The sequence below is a fragment of the Gossypium raimondii genome, chromosome 12 (genome assembly GCF_025698545.1).
Source record: "Gossypium raimondii isolate GPD5lz chromosome 12, ASM2569854v1, whole genome shotgun sequence".
Classification (NCBI taxonomy): domain Eukaryota; kingdom Viridiplantae; phylum Streptophyta; class Magnoliopsida; order Malvales; family Malvaceae; genus Gossypium; species Gossypium raimondii.
The window spans coordinates 56,269,666-56,287,852 of NC_068576.1; the positions used below are offsets into that span (position 1 = coordinate 56,269,666).

Sequence of the window (18,187 nt, forward strand, 5' to 3'; positions counted from 1 at the left end):
GTCTATACCAATTCTCGATTTAATCGGCTCAAAACAATTTTTCGAATTGATCCGATCGGCCGGTCCAATCCAATTCAAACATCATTGATAGCAAGGTTGCTTCCTCTCATTTCAAGCTTTGGACAGACCAACCCAATTGATCTTCACCGAGCCTTGTCCGATAGCAGTAGTGTTGGTTTTGTTACCAGTTCGAACCTCTTTTAATTTTGTAATGAATATTTTTTTTATTAAGCATAAAATTGATTGATAGAATTAGTTTAGAATCATTTTCATATGGAAAAATATATAAAGACAAAGGTTTGGTAACCAAAATTAGTGACCTTGAGCAGTGGAATGTATGAAGTATGGAGATGTATACCTTGCGTGACACAATTGTAAAGCAAAAAGCTTTGGCCGTCCAAATGTTTCTTTTAACCAAAAATCACAAGCTGCCAAGAAATATTTGCTGTACTTACAAAATTAATAAAAGAAAAACAGCTTCTTCTATTTCCTGGATTTCTGGCTTAGAGTCTGTGGGATTCAACTGTTGACCCCAAAGATTTATCAATTTAATATTTCTGATTTCCTTTGGATAAACCAACATTTTGTTACATTGGTTTCTGGAATCTTTTGTCCATATTAGTCGAAAATTGATAATTTGAATTTGGTTAAAGATATATGATGATGTGATATTTTAATATTGAAAAAATTTGGGCATCAAGTCATTATACTTTAATGAAATCTAAGGATTAAATTGGAAAATTTTATTAAATTTGAAACGAATGTAAATAACAAATCAGGAAATTAATTGAGAAAAGTTATAAAATTCAAAGACTAAATGTTAGTTTATCGTTTATTCTAAACCAAATCAAAAGTTGAATCAGGATTAAGGGGTATATTGAAATTTAGGGATGAATCTAGGGGTGTGGGGCGGTCGCTCCTCTTGAAAATTTCAGATTTTTGAATTTTATATATAAATTATAATGTATCTTAAATTTGGTGTCCACATTGTCTCCCTTGGCCCAATTGTATTTCATATAATTTGCTCCCCTTAAGTCATAAAGTTATACTTTATATTGACAAAATATTTTTCACTTTTTTGTATATTGGAATTATAATGATATTTATGAAAATTTTAGTATAGTATTTGTAACACCCCTTAACCCTTATCCGTCGCCGGAACAAGGTTATGGAGCATTACCGGACTTTTTAGATCAAATATGAACACTATATAATCATCTAGCATACACATCATAATTTAATCATATTGTCTCTATTATGAGCCCTCGAGGCTCAAAATATGTGTTAGAAACAAATCGGGACTAAATCGGGTACTCTAGGAATTTTTTGCAAAATTTCAAAAAATTTCCTAGGTGCGGAGGACACATGCCCATGTGTTAGCCATGTGTCTCACACAGTCCAATCACACGCCCGTGTGTCTGGCCATGTGGACTCAAAATGAACCTTAAACATCAAGTTTACCCTTCCCTGCAACCTTGAATACCAAGCAACTCAAAAACCAATTGTTCAATCACTTTAAAACACGATTTAATACCTTTAAAACATGTCAAAACAATCATCCTAGTTTCCTAACCAATGTACTCTCATAGGTACTTCACATATATTATCAAAACAATCAAATAAAACATCATTTAAGCCAATTCTAAATTCATACCAATTTCAACCCAAATTTGCCTATATCACTCTCACTTATGCATCAACTTAAACATTCCATATTAAACCTCAACTTAACAAGTATAATAATGTATATAAGTAACCAATATAATCTTATAACGTCATTTACATTCACTTCCCAAAATGACAAGCATAAGACATCTTAGGTACATGTCGACACAAAAAGAAATATACATCACCACGTTTTGAGTTCGGGATCATTGACGGATGCTGAATCGACAATCTGACTTTAACCTAACTCGCGCATGGAAAACAAACAGTATGCTAAGTATAAACTCAGTGGTATTTCTACAATCCGAATGTTTAAAAGTTAAATAATATAACATACAATAACTATAGTCATACAATTATTCAATTCATAAATAAGATATTTATAACATATTCAATTTTTATCATTTGCTATCCCAGATAGCTTTTCACAATATGAACACAAAAACATTTGAACAACAATATTGTTCATTCATATTTAATTCATAAATACACAAATCATATGTCTCTAACCATATTTCCAATCACCACTCAATATCAATCATAACACTATTTTATTCAATAACCCCTATTAACATGACACAGACTCGGACAGATACACGGATCCAACCAAAACACACCAGTTTGGCACCCAGTGCCTCATCGGATAATTCGAAGCAATAAGTTGACACCCAATGTCTTATCGGTCATGCCGAAGTAAATTGGTACCTAGTACCTCATCGAATTTATCCGAAGTAATAATTTGACACTAGGTGTGTCATCGACTCGAAGTCGAAGAAATCCCTGAACTCTTCCAATCCTATGGCATGATATCTATATTCGGCTCAGCCCGATACAATAGGGTTTAATTTCACTTTTCAAATACAACCAATATTCAATTCAATTCAAATAATCAATATATAATCCATATATATACCAATTCAATCAATATAAATTTAATAAATTCGTTTCATTTCAATTGCAAAACACAATAATTCTCACCTCAACACTTACCATATTAAATTGAATTATGACAATTAACAACTAAATTCGGATTATAGAAATACAAACTGGAAATTCCGAACTATTCCTTGTCGACTTTATCTTTTTCCTTTTTAGTCGAGGGTTCCGGTACGACGTTAGCTACGGAATTAAAACAATTAAAATTCATCAATATAATACAATTTCACATTGAATATTTCAATTTTTATTCAACTTTTGTCTAAATTCTAATTTAGCCCCTAAACCGAGACTAACTTTATTTCTTCAAAACTAATTCCATATTTTCATTCAATTTCTACTTTAGACTAAATTCAACTCTCTAATTTCACTCAAATCCTTAAATTTCAAAATTTATACAATTTAGTCCATAATACTCAAAACTTATAATTTATTTTACAATTCAATCCCCATTTTCATTTCTAACTTAAAATTCTATCAATTTAATCCCAAATACTTAAATTATTCAACATAAACAACATCTAAAAATTCAATATTTTCTAAAATTTCAACATAGGTTAAGCAAGATTTAATACTAGGATTCTAAAATATAAAAATTACAAAAAAGAGACTAAATTAACTTAAATTAACTTACCAATTAAGCTTTGAAATTTAAAACCCTAATTTCTCCTTTCTTTCTTTCCCTTTTCTTTTCTTTCTTTTCTCCTATTTTGTTTCTATTCTGTTTCTTTCTATTTCTTTTTGTTTCTTTTATTTAGTATATTTACTTATTATAATATATAATATAATATATATACTTAATAATTAAGATATAATATTATAATATTATAATATATATTTTAACTTTAAGTTTTATAAATATCAATGTTAAGCGGCCTCATTTATAAGCAATAGCATAATTGTTTACTTAGTCCCTTTAATTTTCTTTAATTTATAATTAAACTTTCACCCTTTTATGCAACTTAGTCCTTATCGTAATTTCTCTTAATTCATGCAAATTCACCTAACAAAAACTTAATTAACCACACAGCTAGCTTCGTAAATATTTTTAATAAATCTTTACGAGTCCGATTTACGGTAACGGAATCTCCAAAATGCACTTCCCGATATCCGTGACTATCGAGTCGTTACAGTATTAATTATTCTTTTTTGCACATTGAAAATTTTAATTTTAAATAGTGTGATTTTTTAAATTTTTTTACAGTTAGATCATTCATTTTTTTTAAAAAAACATTAAATTGATTTGTTTAATAAAAAAATTATCCGAGAAAAATTAACCTTTTTTACGTTAAAAAAATCGTTTAAATTAAAAAGTTTTGTCTCTTAGAGTAAAATTCCAAATCCAACCCTATTGAAATTAGTATTTGTTGTTTGCAGTGGTCACAAGTGGCGAAGTGTTATATTTGGGAGCAACCCAATGGCTCAGTAGGCTCGATCCGTTTAGATTTGAACTTGTGTTTATATTTTTCAATCTTGATTTGATTTAACTTGACTCATTTTACTATTTATAAATCATAAAATATATAGAAATAATGTTATATTAATATTAATACATTTTCATGATTAAGTTTAAATAAAAAAATAATTTTTAAACAATAATACAAGCTTTAGGGCAGGCTAGGTGGGTTGAGCTCAGGGCTGAAATTTTTTTAAAATCGGACCTTGATTCAACTTATGAACTCCTCTAAATAGTACAAATCTAATTGAATAACTGTCTAAAGATTGAAAATTAAATTTGTTATTATATATACATGTACAAAGACCAAAATAAGCACAATTTAACAGAGATCATTTTATGCCATCGTTTATCTTATTTTCCAATAGAAGAATCAAAATACAATATGGGATTGCTATGATGCACTAAAACAGGTTGTATGTTATGCAAAAGTATCCCACCATAAATGTGAGCCATATGTTTGTATTAAAATTGTTCTTTTAGCATAAATTAATCGTACTACTTTTAATTTATGATTATTTTTTTTCATATAAAATCATTAAATTTAATGGACTAAAGTGAATAATAGCTTATAAACTGATATTTATCGTGATATTTGACGTCAAAATCAATTATAAAGTACGAAGTACGAAGTATGTGCCACCAAGAATACTGAGCCTTCATCTATATTCCACATAGGTTTGCACTAAACATAATAGTGAAATACAAGTGTTCTGTAGACAGAAATGTAAGAACTTGTGACCCCAAAACAGACAATATGTTAGGGAGTTTTGTGTATATGTATACCTTGAAGAGCACCAGAACCTGACGCATGTCTTGATATGCGCAGCCTTTTATCTCTTAGACAATGACATTTAGAATGTTTGATTTCTCGTTGGCATTGATTTTCAAATTAAAACTATCCAACCAACCAATTTCTGGTATATATATGGCCTTTGTAGACAAGTCTCAACTAGTGTAGCTAGAACATGCTGTACAAGTCCAATTTTAGCCCGGGCCCAAAACCCAAACTAAATTAAACCTAACTTAAATAGACCCCAAAACAATTCACAGCCCAAATACAAGCCCAATTACCCAAACCCTAATGGCCCACTACAGTAAGCTAGCAGGAAACCCTAGCTATTGCTCATGCGCCGCTCCCATGTGCTGCCGTACCCATTCCTTTGCCGCCGTCAGCGCAAATGGCGCTCCTGCCAACTGCTCCGCCTGACACTTCCGTCAACGCCTGCAAACACGGAAAAGGAAATAGAGACAGAAAACAGAAGAAAGCAATATAGACAATAGCTTTTTTTATATTTCTTTATTTTTCTCTTTGGCTATTTAAAAGCCAAACACAAATCAGAGAAAAAAAAAGATTGTATCAAAAAGAAATTTTTGAAAGAAGAGTAAGAGAAAAACAGTTTCTAAAGGTGATTGTTTTTTGATTTTTGATTTTTAGCGTTTTTTGTTTCTTCTTCTTTTTAATCGGTTTTTTTCCTTTTTTTAAAAAAAAAAACTATTTCTACAGTAAAAAGAAAAGAGGGTTACCTGAGTCGCCCCGTCGTTCCCCCATCCACGCCGTCGCCGGACCTCGTTCACTTCGTCGGAATTGAAGTTGAAGAGGGGCTGCTTCTTTTGCGGCGGTGATAAAGGCAGTTTTAGCCTTTTAGTTTTGTTAAAAAATGGGAGTGTCTGTTGAGGTTTAGGGTTTGTTAGAACCATTATTTTTCATTAAAACGGTGCCGTTTAGACTCTGTTTCAATGGTCTAAAACGGCGCCGTATTAGGGCCAGTTCTTTATTGCTTTTGAGAAGTGCTTTTCAGAACTGCTTTTGAGAAATTTGATTGTTTGACATTGCTGTCAAAAAGTGCTTATGAAGAATAAAATGTTCATTTTAGACATGAGATTATAAAGTAACAAATATGTATTTAAATAATATTCAAATTAGTTAATATTATGATATTTTAGCAAAAATATAAAGAAATAATGTATTATAACTTATTGTTAATATTTTAATACATAATATTAATTTTAAATATTTCTAAGTAATTAATATTAATTATTTATAAAATTTAATTAGAATATATAAACTATATTTAAATATTTAAATATAAAATTAAATATTTGTAATTAAATATTGACACGATTGTATTATTATAAAATTATTTTTATTTTTAATTAATGCTTTTAACACATTTGTATTATTTTATTTTAAAATGTATTTGAATATATAACTCATATTATATACTAACATAACATAAAAAACATAAACCTAACAATTAAAATATTACATATATTTGGATTAAAGTTTTAAAAGGGATAATATTTATATACCAAATATAAATACTAAAAATTTGTCAATAGCATTTACAATTTAAAGTGAATTCATTAAACTAGATGCTATATTTGATAAGCATATGAAAATGATTTGGTTATATTCAATAAATGATTTGGTTAATACAATACTTATATTTGATAAGCATATGATTTGGTTAATACAATACTTATCTTTGATAAGCATATGAAAATGAAAGTCGAGACTGTCTGATGAAGAACGCAAAAAATAATATTTCATAGAAAGAAAATTGTTAGGATGAATTCTTCAATTCCAATCATTTAAATAACGGGTCTCAGGAACCAAGCAATATGCCAAATTAGTGGACAGTTCACATCATTAACATTGCATACTGTTTTAAGATGAACAATAATGAAACTAAAGTGTCTACCGAGGAGTAACATACTGCTATTTTTGTAAATAAAGTACAGAAAGTGTATAAATAGATAGTTGAATAATACACATCCAGAAAAGATCATTGCCAATAAGCCACTAACAAAGTAGCTTCATAAACAAAGAAATAGTTCTTAGGTTCTACCTAAATTTCATGATAATGACATAAAACTACATCAAAGATCAGAGTCGAACTCATAAGAACATAAAATAAATAATAGGCAAGAAACAATTTTGCAGCATGTCATATGTGTTGAGCATCCAAAGGAAATAAGAAATTGTCAGCCAGTGGCTCTCATCTTACTCGCCAGCAACCCGCGTGTGACCCGACCCGCTCTAAGGAGGATCCGCGCGTTTTCATTGAATGGGTTATTTCTGACCCTGGTCCCTCCGCATTTTTACTTCTTTTAATTTACTCCCTTCCTGTTCATTTTCATTGTTTTTCAAATTTGGCCCCAGAATTTTGTTTGGTTTTCAATTAGGTCCCTAACCCACCAACGAGCTGGACAATGAACACGTGTTTGGATTTGGGTTTTATTCCCATTTGGTCCTTGACCTTTGCGCGTCTTTTGATTTTAATCCTCTGTATTTATTTTATTACAGTTTCAACCTTTAAATTTTATTTTTATCCCTAATTAGTCTATTTGTGTTATTTTTGTTGTATTATTAATTAATCTACTTATTATCATACTTGTATTTTCATTTTTATTTATTTATTCATTATTATATTATTATATTATACTATTAGTTCTGTATTATTATTATTATTATAACTATTATTTACTCATTTATACCATTTAATTTTAGATTTAACTATATATATACATACACATCTTTGACTTATATATATCCTTACTTATTTTTTTATATACTTTATAATTTATATATACATACGTACATTTTTATAATATATATACATAAACATGTACATATTTTTATAACTTATTCATATATATATATATATGTATATATGCATGTTCGTATTTTTTTATATATTTTATGTATATACACATACATATATATTTTTACTTTCATAATTTTATTCATTTTATTTATTTATTTATTTATTAATTCATATTTTCATTATTATTTTGAAAGAATGTCTTAATTATTCATTTATTTACTTGTTCTGATATGATAGATTTGTCTCTTCTATTATTTATCTCATTTACGATGTCGTTCGTATTATTTATGCTTACATTATTGTGTTCAATGTTGTTTTGTTACGCACATTAACACCGTGTTTTATTTCTACCATTTTGTGTTAGATTAATTTTATTCAATGCATAAATTATGATTTTTGAATAAGTAATATCTCGTGTTTAGATTCCGGAAGGTCATACCCTAACTTACTGGGTTTCGATTTTCACAATAGATCTAAATACACGAATCTTTTCAAACTCAAGTATTAAACGATCTCGGGAATCAAGAAGAGATCATGTCCTAACTTACTGGGCGTGATCCCCTTTTTTCTCAAGTTTTAAACGATCTCAGGAATTAAGAAAAGACCGTGTCCTAACTTACTGGTCATGATCCTTTTTTCAAATCCGAGATAGCTAAAAATCTTCTAAATAAGTAAATTTTGGCGTTCATTCGCGCATTGGGAATTCAAGACATTGTGTCCTAACTTATTGGATATAATTCTCTTTATCGATTAACGTAAAATATGCTCTTTTCCCGAAAATTTTCAACATTCCAATAAAGGATCGTATTTTAAAACTCTTTAAAGTTTTCAATCTTCGACACTAAGACATTAATTAATCAACTAGGTACCAATTTTGGGCGTGTCGAGGGTGCTAACCCTTACTCGTATGTAACCGACTCCCGAACCCGTTTTTCTGAATTTCGTGGACCAAAATCGTTATTTTAGTAAAATTAAATTGTTTATTAAAAGCAACCACATTTCAAATCAAAAAAGATTGGTGGCGACTCCCATTTTCGTTTTCATTTTTAAAAATCCAAGTCGACCCCGTTTTATCAAAAAAATGGTGTCAACACATGCCTTTGAGCACACTCTATGTACCTGTCTCTCCCATAACACAACAAAAAAAAATGTCTCCTACATTATAAGGCAATGTCACATTTGATCAGGCACACTTGATTCTCACTAAATTTAACTTTTTTCTTTAATAAGTTGGAGGGTTGGATAATATTTAACTCGGTTTAAATACTGTGATTGCAAGTTTAGCATAATCTTTTAAAAAATTTAAGTTTTTTCCTTTAAATTATTATTGGGATTGGTTTTGCAAAAGTATTAAAAAATTAGGATAAATTACATTCAAGATCACGGAATTATTAGTAAATTTACGTTTTGGTTACTCAACTTTAAAAAGTTATAAATAGTCATTGTACTATTTGAAAGTTTTCATTTAAGTTACTTGATTGTTAAAATTTTTATGATATGACATTCTCTATTCAGACCACCTACATGGATTGAAAGTTCTCTTTATCCTTCTCTTCTATAGTTCAGATTTTTTTTGTGAAACAACTTTGAATGTTATGAATTTACAAACCAAAATGCAAATAACTTTCTTCTTTGATCTTCAACACTAAATGTCAGATCGACTTAGATCTAAGGTATGTTCTACTTGGAGCTTAGTAGCCGAACTTTTTTTATTAAAAAAAACCTAGCAACCTAGTGACTCAATAAGAACTTTCAAATAATTTAGCAACTTAAAAGAAAACTTATAAAATAGTCATTGAACTATTTGAAAGTTTTTGAAGTTAAGTGATCAGAACGTAAATTTACAAATAGTTTAGTGACATTGAATGTAGTTTAGCAAAAAAAAAGAAAAGATTATCTGCACAGTACAGACCAGCCTAGAAATAACTCTAAATTCAACAAAACAGTTGATCTAACATTCAAGACAGATGCATACACTGGTAAGATATAGCTGGTCCATCATATATATATATATATATATGTAACTTGACTATGAAAGCACCTTACTAGTGAGTTGCTACAGCTATGTTATAAGGGCAGCTTTGTTTTTCTGAATGGTGCAGGGGTTAACAGTTTCAAATGATTCCCACTGTCATAAGAGTGACGCGTATGGTGAATCACCACCGTTGATCAGTGGACACATTGATGATGATATGTTGACGGTTGCGTACACTAGCAATGCACAGCATCATGTTGTTCGTTTTGCGTTGATGGCCTGCAAAGGTAGCATGAAAAGAAACAATGCACCACCTCAAAAGACATGGATGGAATAGCAAAATTACTGTAATATGAGGAAGTGAAAGATATAAGAAGCCTAGTTGAACACTTACATTTTCTCTTTATATTTTTCTTTAAAATGTTGGGATCTGCTGCAGAGTCAAAGGTCAGAGAGTTCATTTTTGTGAAAGGATTAATTTTTATGATATAATGAATTCCTACCAAATATGTATATTAAATTTAAGCGCCTGAATATTTTTTAATTGGGGTTTCGTTTTCAATGTATGCTTTGCGTATACTGTTGGGAATAGAAGTGGCAGTAAAGTAGGCTCTCAGTTTCTCTCCTCCATTCGAGATTTAGACTATGGTTCTAAGATATGTAGGCCATGCTGGTTCTTTCTTGATATTTTCTTCTCAACTACTTCCATGTCGATGGCTACTGTCGCAAGCAATAGTTAGGAAAATATGTAAAACGGAAAGTTGTACTTATAGATGACGATCATAAGTGGGTTGAAGAAACTCATACAATTGAACTGGTGAATTTTCTTGATCGATTTTTGTTTCTTCATCAATGATGTGTAAAAATTGGGTTGAAATTATATAAGTCGGAGAAATATCTAATGCCAAATAACTAAGAGCATCATATTCTTCAAAAATGGTATCATAATATATAAAAATAAATTACAGTGTAGGGTTACGAGGGTTTGAAGGTTTGAAATGAAATGAAAAATTATTCCTTTCTTTTTTACTTTTTAATAGAATATATTCTGTGAATTTACCATTTTCTTGATTTCCAAAAAAGAAAATTTACTTTATAGATGAATGGGATATTGGATAGTTGTGTTGCAGTGGTTGGATTATATATAAAATATGTTTTTTTCAATTTAATTAGGATGATTAACAAACAAAAGATGAATGGGATATTAGATAGTTATGTTGCAGTAGTTGGTACAAAACATTAATTAGACATAATGTTTAAGTAGGTGCTTAGTTACCTTTCATCAAACATAACTCACCTTCTAAATTTCAATACTCAAATACTTATACCAACTGAGTCATTAGTTATTAGTTATTAAATTTAAGTGCGTTAAAATATATTATCCTCTTGTAAAAAAAATCGAGATTTCTGAATGTGAAAGTTAGAAGAACCTGAAAAACAAAGAAGAGACCCAAAAAAGAAGAAAACAAAAAACAGTGTCCCACTCCCTTCACGGTCTTCCTCCATAACTCTCTAATTAAACCCCCTCTCACCAACTCCATCATTTAAAAACTGATCTTTTCAAAAGAAAAAACAAATAATCAAGTTAAAGTTTCAGGCTTTCAGGATACATAGAAGAAGCCAAATCCAAAAAAAAAGGACTCTTTTTTGGTTTGGGGAAACAGAGTAAAAATGGCAGGGGGTGATATAGAAAACAGAGGAGGAGGGGCAAAGAGTTACAGCAATAGCATTAATGATAGCAGCGGCGGCAGTTTCATATCATCATCTACTTACATGATAGACGATACAGAACCTCAATGGACATCATGGTTGGTGCCTGTCTTCCTGGTGGCTAACGTTGCTGTCTTTGTAGTTGTTATGTATGTCAATAATTGTCCTAAGCACAAGCTTGTAGGCAAGTGCGTTGCCAGGTTTCTTGGTCGTTTTTCTTTCGAGCCTTTGAGAGAGAATCCCCTGTTCGGTCCCTCTTCTTCCACGTAAATTCACTTATTCCCTTTCTTTTTGCTTTGATTTTAGTTGGATTTAATTGTTGGAAAATGTTTTCTAGCTGTGTTTGAGCTCTGGGTTATGTTGATTTTGCTGGTTTATTTTAACCTTTAATTGCTTGAATGATAATTAATTAGTTGAAATTTGAAATTAATGTTCATGGAATTTGTTAATTTGATCATGTTCTTTCCTGATATTGATGGCTATCCTAGCAATTTCATTAGCTTGAATATTGGTAAAAATATAATGGAGGCCCTAATTTTAAGAGTTAGATTGTATTTTCTTCCCTCTACTCAAATATGAGTAAATTGGTTAATATAAATTACATCAAAGAGGTTATTTCTGTTAAAATTTTTATCCATTTCTATTACTAAAAACCAATATAGTTGATAGAATAATCAGACAATTACACTTGGCAGTTGGCACACCATGTTTATCTCATTCTAACATCCAGGACTAGTTTTTAACAATAGAAATTGATGAAATTCTTAATAGAAGGACTAGTTTGCTCTTTCATCTAATATATTAATTTGTCCACTTTTTGAGTAAATGAGGTAAAATGCAATCAACTCTTAATACAAGGGCTTCCGTGTTACTTTTATCGCCTGAATATTTATTTTCATTATTTTTATAGATTGAAAAAACTAGGAGCTCTTGAATGGACCAAAGTTGTAATTAACCATCAAGGATGGAGGCTTATAACATGTATTTGGTTACATGCCGGTGTTATTCATCTTCTAGCCAACATGCTAAGCCTCATCTTCATAGGAATACGCCTTGAACAACAGTTCGGTTTCGGTACGTATCATATTCTAACACATTGAACTAAGTTTCGATGGCAGATCATGTGATATTTTGTTGTTACAACTTCACAGTACGGATTGGAATCCTCTATCTTGTATCGGGATTCGGCGGAAGCGTGTTATCGTCTCTATTTATCCGTAACAACATCTCCGTCGGTGCCTCCGGTGCTCTTTTCGGGCTTCTTGGCGCAATGCTTTCCGAACTTATAACAAACTGGACCATTTACACAAACAAGGTCTAACATTATTTAACTGTTCTGCTTTCATTGATCATTTAATCTCATGCTAGACAGCTAGTGTTATTAATGGTCTTATTATATCCCACAGGCTTCAGCTTTGCTAACACTTGTGGTCATCATTGTGATTAACCTAGCAATAGGGATTTTTCCACACATCGATAATTTCACGCATATCGGCGGGTTTTTAACCGGATTTTTACTCGGGTTTATTCTACTACCTCGGCCTCAGTTAGGGTGGTTGGAACATGGGAACATCCCGGTCAGGACTGGTTTGAAATCGAAGTACAAGCCTCACCAATATGTCTTGTGGGTAGCTTCCATTGTGCTGTTGGTTGTAGGGTAAGTAACCCACCATTCATACATAGGGACGAGTTGAATTGGTTTGGGTTGTTGACATAATTGCTAAATTTGCAGACTCGCCGTAGCATTGGTGGTGTTGTTTCGGGAAGAAGACGGAAACGAATATTGCACATGGTGTCACTACCTCAGCTGTGTCCCAACCTCTAGATGGGATTGCAATCAAAACAACTAGCATTGGCTGTTTTCTGCTTTTGATCTCTTGTGTGTAAATGCAATTTATCATTTCATTGTTAAAGAGCTTATAGGGAATGTGAGTGAGTGATTTTGAGTGCTGTGGTATTTTTTGTCTTTGGGTTACTTTTAAAATTAAAACACTACATTTATGATTTGTGTATAAATATAATCCCAACCAATTTTGATTCAGTAATTTAGTCTCTCTCAAAAAAATCGAAGCAATTTAATCCCTGCTAATTTTGAAGGTGAGCAACTAAGAACAATTAATTACGACGTTTATGTTTTTTGTTAATTTTACATAATTTGATTGGTATAATAACAAATTTAGCTCTAATAATTTACAAATTCTATCAATTTGCTCATGATTTAACAAATTTAGCTTACAATATTTTTGTAAATACGTGAATGTTGAGGCTAAATTTGTTAATTTTTTAGAATCAAGATCAAATTAACTAAATATGTAAACATCAAGGGCTAAATTTGCTATTATACCAATCAAAATTATGCTTAATTGATGAAAGATATTAACTTAATTGCTCACTTTTAAAATTGACATAAATTAAATTACTTCGATTTTTTTAAAAGGGACTAATTTACTTATTTCCGAATCTTTTTACCAATATATATGTGTGCGCAAAATATCTCATTCCCACCATATTATTTTTATGCCAAAAAAAGGCTCGGTAGCAAAGAGACAATGGCAATCTAAATGGAGAGATCAATCTATATATTTAAATGCATCTTTTGTAACAAATCTACTTAATGGTTTGACAAATACTAGTTGGAGTTGGTAATGTTGATGCAAGCAAAAATACATACATATATATATACATACATACAATCCCTATTTTCATCCCATAGTTTCTAACCGTAGTTTAAGTTTGAACTTTTATTGTATTGATTGAACTGGACTTAAAAAAAAAAGAAGTAAGATACTCATTCAACCTTCATGTAACCTCACACGTTTGTCATTGCACACCAACCCAAATTTAAATCAAGGATATATACTCACTCACCTGGAAAGACTGGCAGGGAACAGGTCCAAAAACAGATATGAATGGGGGCTCATAGAACAATGATACGAGTACTGATGTTGCTTTCATGGGCTACCTCAATAGGTGGTTCAGCAGTCGAGTGCACCACCGTGACAGAACTAATCTCGTTCTGTGCCACCTTTATCAGCAACGGTTCACCAGATCCTTACCCTGGTACACCATGTTGCGAGGCTGTCACGAACCTCTACATGATGACTCATTCCACTGACAATAGGAGATCACTTTGTGGGTGCTTAATGGGGCTTGTTACCGCTAACAATTCTAATTCCACCGCTATCGCTACGTTGCCTGGCTTTTGTGGTGTCCCGCTCGGTTTCACCATCGGCCCTGATACCGACTGCAACTTGTATGTATATCTTTTATGTCTTGAATAGTCACTGTTGGTTACCACTTTTTGACAATGACCGATTGTAATGTATGCAGCGTTCCGTGACGATGAGTACACAAAGTGGTGGCAATGTGGCGTTGAAAGGAGAAGGTAATGAAATTTATGATTGCTTGATTATATTCAAACACGTTACATGCGTTTATATCTGAATTTCGGTTTATTTCATGCATCTGTTGCAGGCTAGACATAGCATCATTGTTTCATAGTATGTTCTTGATCAATGTCTGGTTTTTTTTTATCCAGGTTTTCTCTAACCATTCAACAGCAACTTCATATGAATTTTTTGTTCAAGATTTGAACATGGAAACCGTCCGGAAACACCAGTCCCGGCTATCGAACAGCCATTCCTTCTTTCATCACTGTCCACCTAAATCACTTGTAATTTGTACTATATTATTACATGTTGAACCATTAATTATAGAATGTTATGTTTTAAGTTACTCGTATTACCTGTAATTTGTGACCGAATGGTGAAGGAAACTAGAGATTTGCAGCTTCACAAATTCGGCACCAGCACGAAGTCTCACACCACTACCAAACCCCATAAAGAATTTAGAACCTGCATTCAATTCTCTCCCCTGCTTGCTTGTTTTCATGCTAATTAGTTTCTAAATCCAATAATATTAGAACCAAATTGTGTTCAAATTAGCTTTGGACTAATCAACTAAATCACCTTCCATCGCCATGGATTGAATGTAAGTGGATCCTTGTATTTCGTGGGGTTCAAATGAACTGCTGTTGTACAAGCCAAAATGATCCAACCTGCAGGGATATTATAATCTGTACCACCCACAATTCATACAAAATGAGCATATATACATTAAACATAGATGAATTTGGTTTATTGGACTTAAACCTGCCCTTTATTTCTATATCTTTGACCACTTTCCTGAAAATTGTAGGAACAATATTTCCAAGCCTGATGGTTTCATTGATAACCTGATGAAAAGCCATTGATTTATTTATTAAACCTCTGTGTGAAGAAACAGTAGTGAAATCTATATATATAGTGTTAAACAAACTCACCATATGTGTGAAAGTCATTGATTTATATTCTTTCCAAGTGATCCCGGAATCCTTTGTTTCTCTTTCCCTTAAAATTGTTTCATGTTCTTGCTGGTGGGAGAGACATGCATGTCAATTATTCAAAGCAAGTCAACAAGTATAAGAATAGCAATCAAGACTTACTGTCAGTTCAGCTAGGGCCAGAGGGTTGCTTTGAAGATACTGAAGAGCTAATACAACAGCAGAAGATGCAGATTCAAAAGCAGCAAAAGGAAGTGCAAACAACAAATCTAATGCTGTCTGTTCTGATAGGATGGTTCCAGCTTTGTTCATCTCTTCCAATGCCACATCCAGAAAATCTTTGTCTTGTTTCTTTGTTAACGTCCCACGCCTCTCCTCCAACATGATTTTGATTACCCTCATTGCTTTGTTACGACCCTGTAAACATTTCCAGTAAGCAGTTCCCGGAATGTTTAGAGGAAAAGAAATTAAACCATCCAAGAAAGCTGAATAGCATCCTCTTAGCTTCTCATTATTACAACCAAATAGCTTCCTCACAGTAAAATCATATATCATCTGTAAGAAAAGAGAAAACCTGTCATGAATCATGATTTTTAGCTAAATTTAATCAAATAAAATGTGTTGGAACTTGGAACCAAAGTTATAATAGAGTTGATATAGCCCGTTTCAATTCCACTGAAGGTTGTTGACAAGACCATAACCGCAGATGTTTGCTTGTTAATTCCTCCATTTCAGAAACTTGTTTTTCTTTCAAGGACTCGGAGCCAAACAGGTTCAAAATCAAGTTTCTAAGGCACTTGTGGAGAAAACCATGACTGGATAAAACATTTTCCTTGCCGACAATATCATCAAAGCTGTCCATGTACCAACTTTGAACCAGTTTCCCTTTTTGTTGGAAAATGACACGGTTAACATCAGTATCAGTGGAAACAACAATCTGTCGACCAACCAAACTAGTTTTAAACAACGAACCGTACCTGAAAATATAGAATTTAAAACGATTAAGACAATGATAAACGAACCTCACGTGTCATTACATAATTTACATTACCAATTCATGCATTATATACACAACCTGTTGGTTCTCTTTTTGATGAATGGTGAAACATCGGAGATACTGAAGAGTAAAGAGCTGAAATGACTCACCCGCAACCGGTAAACCCATGGAACCTGGTGGGAGCTTGCCATTGCACCTTGGGTTCTCCCAGTGGTATATCCATAGCACAATGCTTAAAAACAAGACTATCAAGCAAAGCAGGGGATACAACATATTTGGTTTCAATGGAGGTAAAGAAGAGGTACAGCTGTATAAATAGCATTGCATTGTGACCAAGTTTTAATACAATTGTTATAACATAATCTTAGTCTGAAATGGGGGCTGACGGCATTCATTATTGTCTCATTGGATGGTTTTGAAAGTAGATTTCATATTTACCGTCTTTTGAATCTCGATTGTCACCGGCGGCTATAGTTCATTCTTCTGCAAATTTAGGCTCCCTTTAGATTGGATTTTACCTATGGTGAAATGGAATATTGGGTGAATATTCCTTTTCACTGGACTGGTTTCTCCATGACTATCCAAGCTAGCTTATCACAATCACGTTTACTGATTCTAGATCTTTGAACCATCCTAAACTACCAAAGAGCTGTATTATTCTGCACTGTTGACTCAAAGATAGATACCATTCTATAAACGTTAAAAAAAAAGAAAATAAAAAAAAAATGCTTAAAAAGTATAGGGATTAGTTTGACTTAAATTTTTCATTTGAAATAATGATTAAAATGCTACATATGAAATCTACTTTCAAAACCATCCAATGAGAGTATGATCAACAGCGTATTTCATACCATACATAAGTGATTATTTTTATAGTTTATCTTAATACTAATTAGGAAAATGATTAAATTAGATAAACTCATAGTAATATTGGCCAACAAAAACTTGGTTTGTTGGTTAAGACTAGAGGTGCTCATGAGCAACGCCAAGTTCGGATTAAACCCATGCCAGATATCTAAACCTATTTTTCAAGTCCATATCTAGATTGGTCCAAAAAAATGAGCTTACTCTTTTTCCCAAGCTCAACCCAATTTAAGAAATGTAAACTTGCGTTCGACCCGACCTACTCATATTTAATTTTTTTAGATTAGATTTTATTTAAAAATATTTTTTAAGTATAATACACTAAATGCACTAAAAATGTTAAAATAAAAATTTTCTGACACATTAAAATAGATTAAAAATATTTATATTAAAAACACTACCATAAATATAATAAATATTTTATCATATTAAAAACACGAATAAATATAATAAATATTTTTAAATTAAATATTTTTTAAAATTTTATATTTTGAGTTGAGTTATCTAGTTAGGTAAGTTTTTTTAGGTTTTGAGTAATAAATTTAATTGTTAATGGGTTAGTGATTTAATATAAACATAAATATATAATTATTATTTAACATATATAATTAACATAATTTTTTATAACATAATATATTCAGATTAGATCAAG

At 31.5% G+C, this 18,187-nt stretch overlaps 2 protein-coding genes and 1 pseudogene across 2 annotated transcripts; 2 read left to right on the plus strand and 1 right to left on the minus strand.

The window, feature by feature from the left end:
* Positions 1-11,097: 11,097 nt before the first annotated feature.
* On the plus strand, positions 11,098-13,394 carry LOC105765565 (RHOMBOID-like protein 3). The gene is made up of 5 exons (XM_012584743.2): positions 11,098-11,619; positions 12,264-12,427; positions 12,505-12,668; positions 12,760-13,010; positions 13,086-13,394. The coding sequence occupies exons 1-5, from the start codon at positions 11,315-11,317 to the stop codon at positions 13,201-13,203; spliced, it is 1,002 nt and encodes a 333-aa protein (XP_012440197.1). The 5' UTR covers positions 11,098-11,314; the 3' UTR covers positions 13,204-13,394.
* Positions 13,395-14,262: 868 nt separating this feature from the next.
* Positions 14,263-14,832, plus strand: LOC105762552 (putative non-specific lipid-transfer protein 14). Its single transcript, XM_052625320.1, has 3 exons — positions 14,263-14,610; positions 14,684-14,738; positions 14,828-14,832. Exons 1-3 carry the CDS (start codon positions 14,263-14,265, stop codon positions 14,830-14,832), a joined length of 408 nt encoding a protein of 135 aa, XP_052481280.1.
* An 86-nt stretch (positions 14,833-14,918) lies between these two features.
* LOC105762551 (cytochrome P450 87A3-like) lies at positions 14,919-16,944 on the minus strand (annotated as a pseudogene).
* Positions 16,945-18,187: the final 1,243 nt, after the last annotated feature.

What these genes read in the sequence shown, in the direction of transcription:
- LOC105762552 (XM_052625320.1), top strand. Translation starts at nt 14,263, where the DNA reads ATGGGGGCTCATAGAACAATGATACGAGTACTGATGTTGCTTTCATGG. An exon ending in ATACCGACTGCAACTTGTAT is followed by an intron (nt 14,611 to 14,683) that starts GTATATCTTTTA and finishes TAATGTATGCAG; the next exon opens with CGTTCCGTGACGATGAGTAC.
- LOC105765565 (XM_012584743.2), top strand. Translation starts at nt 11,315, where the DNA reads ATGGCAGGGGGTGATATAGAAAACAGAGGAGGAGGGGCAAAGAGTTAC. An exon ending in TTCGGTCCCTCTTCTTCCAC is followed by an intron (nt 11,620 to 12,263) that starts GTAAATTCACTT and finishes TTATTTTTATAG; the next exon opens with ATTGAAAAAACTAGGAGCTC. An exon ending in TGAACAACAGTTCGGTTTCG is followed by an intron (nt 12,428 to 12,504) that starts GTACGTATCATA and finishes ACAACTTCACAG; the next exon opens with TACGGATTGGAATCCTCTAT.